Here is a 4,122-nt window from a genome sequence, read left to right as displayed (position 1 = left end):
CAGTGGTCTAGCATATTAAAAAATCCGAAGATTAAAATTATATTACATACAAAAATAAGAGGAATGCCAGCAAAAGTGGACTCCTATATGCTAGAAATAGATGCCGAATCATCTAACCACGAAAAAAATATGTCTTCTCAGTAAAACTTTAGCGACACAACAGACTGTAAAAGGGCAAGACAAATGAAAAAATACTAAATAAAAAAACGATTAACCTACGTTTCTTCTGTTAAAATTTACATAAGTAAATATCTGCAGGATCGTCAGCGTAGTCTGTCGATTTTTGTATGTAATATAATTTTAATCTTCGGATTTTTTGTTTTATATGCTAGACCACTGGTTCTAATTGACTAATATCAACTTCTACCCTCATAAATAAATTTTATACAATAATGTTCTCAAACCGGTAAATTAGCTCCAAAAATTTATTAACTGCAGAATTATTTCCGGACTTAGCGCGCCAGATTGAAAACATTTGAAAGGATACACTGAATGTAATTTGTAGAATTGTGTCTATTTCTGGAAATTGCATCGCTAATCGATAGACTACGCTGACGATCCTGCAGATATTTACTTATGTAAATTTTAACAGAAGAAACCATGGTACGTAGGTTAATCGCTTTTTTATTTAGTATTTTTTCATTTGTCTTGCCCTTTTACAGTCTGTTGTGTCGCTAAAGTTTTACTGAGAAGACATATTTCTTTCGTGGTTAGATGATTCGGCATCTATTTCTAGCATATAGGAGTCCACTTTTGCTGGTCATTCCTCTTATTTTTGTATATATATATATATATATATATATATATATATATTTCTTGACATTTGTTGGACTGAAACTTCGGTCTGTGTACGATCATTTCCTTTTCAAAAAAATCATGTTATTTTCAAAATATGCTCAAAATGGTATACGTCGCGCAAAATTATCAATTACTCGAAAACATTCTTCGTTGTGGATTACTCTTGTTTCTGCTGGGATTGCCACTTTCAGTTCAAAAATCGTTCAAAGGTTGTTCTCGTGAACGTTATCCTTGAGTTATCCCCAGAGATAAAAATCTGGTGTGTTCAAGTCTGGTGAATGCGGTATCGACTCAACGTCACAGTTGCTGCTGAACAATCGCATCTCAAATCGCTCTCCCACCTACGCTAGGGAGTCATTTGATGCGTGGGGATGGCTCCATCTTGCTGCAACTATTTTTCATTCTGATTTATTCCTCTGCCTCGGTTAATTCAAACAATTTTATTCAAAGATTTCTGGTTCTTGTGGGTGGGGTTTGGAGGTCACCCTGTACACAAAATAAACTTTGGGCAGAGATATATTTTCTGCATACATAGTGACATACACCTCCATGCACCAGATGATTTCCCTGCACTATCACACTGTCGTATATATCATATCTAAGAAATGTGTACACACTCAGACACAGATTCGCAAACAATAAACACAACTTTGGAGAGTCGGATGAGGGAATTTTAAATAAAGGATGGAATTATATGACACATTTAGAAATATAATGTGGATGAAATCCTATAAAAAGATCTAATTCTACTTACAGATTTGTTAAACTGGGAAGATTTCGGAAGATGTCGGCTTTGATTGCCTTCATATCATTTGAACTTAAATCCCTGTAACATAAAATTGAGTTAATAAGCAATTGTATAAAATATATTTGTGCCAGAATTTGGCTAATCAATTAAATGATGGAACCGATGATGATAATGAGGATGATGATGAGGAGGTGGATGATGCTGGTGGTGGTGGTGGTGGTGGTGGTGGTGGTGGTGATGGTGGTGGTTGTGGTGAGATGATGATGATAAATGAGGAGGTGGATTATAGACATAATGGCGTCGGCAGAATTGACAGTGGACGTTGTTGTAGTTATGAGTATGATGATGAGACAGAGGAGATGTGCCTAGGGTGCCTTGTGATGATAACGAAGATATGTCTAATGCTGATGATAGGACGCTGCTGCTGGTGCTGATCGTTCTAATAATGATGGGGTTTAACATGCCTATGGTGATTCTGTATATGACATTGAAAATGATGATGCTAATGCTGGTGATGAAGATGGTTGTGTTGAACATTCGCCATGTGATGGCAGCATTTTGTGGTAATGAATAATGTTGATGAAGAGGAAAATGATGAATTTTACTTGTTTATGAACAAGAAATTCAACAAAGAAAATAAGAAGGATGTCGGTGATGAGGATACGGACGAGAACATCGATGATTTCCGGGTCGGATGTGGTAGTGATTTAGATAGAATTGAATTTAGAGGAATAGGAAATCAAGCGATTGATAAATAAGTGATGAAATATGGGGAAATCATGAGAAAAAAACATTTGGAAAGTCACGAAAAAAGAAGGCGAAACTCAGAAGAAAAAGGGAAGAAGAAGAAGAAGAAGAAGAAGAAGAAGAAGAAGAAGAAGAAGAAGAAGAAGAAGAAGAAGAAGAAGAAGAAGAAGAAGAAGAAGAAGAAGAAGAAGAAGAAGAAGAAGAAAACGACGACCGAGTGTAAAACGAACAAAAATAAAATATATAAAAAAGAAACTGGTGTGGAAGTAGAAAAGGAATTCATGGAAGGAGAAATGTAGATGATGATGATGATGACGAACTACATAATGTCCTTTAGTTTACTTTGATGATGATGATGGTAATGATGATTAAGCTAATGGTGATGTAAATGAAGAATGATGTGGTTGACATAATTGTTGCAGAAATTTATGAACAAGAATATTTAGAACAAGGAGAGAAAAAGACTCTGAATGAAAATGGTATAAAAACGAAGATGCGTTGTTTATGTATAATGATGACATCGGAGTGAGAGAAATGTGAAATGAGTGAAAGGCATAATAGCATTTGTAGTAGTTTAATCAGTAGTAGTAGTAGTAGTAGTAGTAGTAGTAGTAGTAGTAGTAGTAGTAGAGGAAAATTCGTTCAAGTGGATATGAAGAACTAGCAGGGTGTGTGGAACACAAAATGTTATACATGCTGACACATTCAGATTGACACACCCACAGATACACATATTTACAGACACTCACAAACAGTTACACATCTTTATCGAAACACATTGTAGGGATGGGGCAAGGACATTGTTGAAATATTAATGGGAATATTTTGAATATTTAGTAAGATATTGTCAATAACATTTTATGAATAAAACTTATCCAACTTACAGAGATATTAAACTGCGCAGGTCATTGAAAGCTCGAATTTCAATTTGTTCGATATTATTATTTTGCAAATATCTATAACATAAAATATATATTCAAACGTGAAATTTTAGAAGTATTATATAATAAAAATATTATGGCTAAACGAATACCTGCTGGAGGAAGAATAAGAACAGGATAAATAGAATGATGAAGATAATTTTGACGTTGCTCTAGACTGTGCATATTGTGAGGGTAATAATATTGATGATAATGATGGTGAATATGAAGATAGTGAGCATGAAGATATAAAAATATAAAAGAACAGTCGTGGAAATTTAATATGAAATTTGCGACAACGGTATGCATAAAGAGAAAAAGTGCGCGGAGAAAAATTGAAGCGTTTGGAGAATAAAAAGAAAATGAGAAAGGAGCGAATGGCTGACGTAGAAGAATAAGAAGAAAAGAAACAACATCAAAAGGTAGGAAAGACGGAAAAGAAGTAGAAGTGGGAAGTCGATTGAATAAAATAAAAATATGGAAAATGGGATGAAATGAGGAAGAATGAGAGAATGGAGAACAATAATAAGAAACTGTTGAGTAGAGAATGATGATGAAGCAAAAACAGGAGAAGAAAGAGAAGGATCAAAAGATGAAGAATAAGAATAAGAAGTGGACGAAGGAAAAGATCTAAAAGAAGAAGAAGAAGAAGAAGAAGAAGAAGAAGAAGAAGAAGAAGAAGAAGAAGAAGAAGAATGGAATTAAGAAGAAGAACAAAAAGACGATGAAGAAAATGAAAACGAAGAATAATGTAACAAAATGAAGAAGGCTAAGAAGAACTGGAAGAGGAAGAAAATGAGAAAAAAGTCGAAGCAACAAAGAAATAAAATAACCAAAAAGAAGAAGACGAAGGAACGGACGTTGATGAAGAAGAAAGAGGTAAAAGAAACGAAAGATGAAGGAAAAGGA

The 4,122-nt window shown here is 34.3% G+C and overlaps 1 protein-coding gene across 1 annotated transcript in view; it reads right to left on the bottom strand.

Moving 5' to 3' along the window:
- The window catches only part of LOC106873888 (protein artichoke), a 111,765-nt gene that overhangs the window by 6,198 nt on the left and 101,445 nt on the right, over positions 1 to 4,122 (bottom strand). Inside the window, exons 27-28 of the mRNA XM_052978038.1 lie at positions 3,178 to 3,249; positions 1,553 to 1,624 (exon numbers count right to left, since the gene is read on the bottom strand). Of these exons, the coding sequence (XP_052833998.1) occupies positions 1,553 to 1,624; positions 3,178 to 3,249 (144 nt within the window). The remainder of the gene's footprint in view (positions 1 to 1,552; positions 1,625 to 3,177; positions 3,250 to 4,122) is intronic.

The sequence above is a fragment of the Octopus bimaculoides genome, chromosome 29 (assembly GCF_001194135.2).
Source record: "Octopus bimaculoides isolate UCB-OBI-ISO-001 chromosome 29, ASM119413v2, whole genome shotgun sequence".
In the NCBI taxonomy this organism is placed as follows: domain Eukaryota; kingdom Metazoa; phylum Mollusca; class Cephalopoda; order Octopoda; family Octopodidae; genus Octopus; species Octopus bimaculoides.
This window is presented reverse-complemented; position numbering and strand designations above follow the sequence as displayed.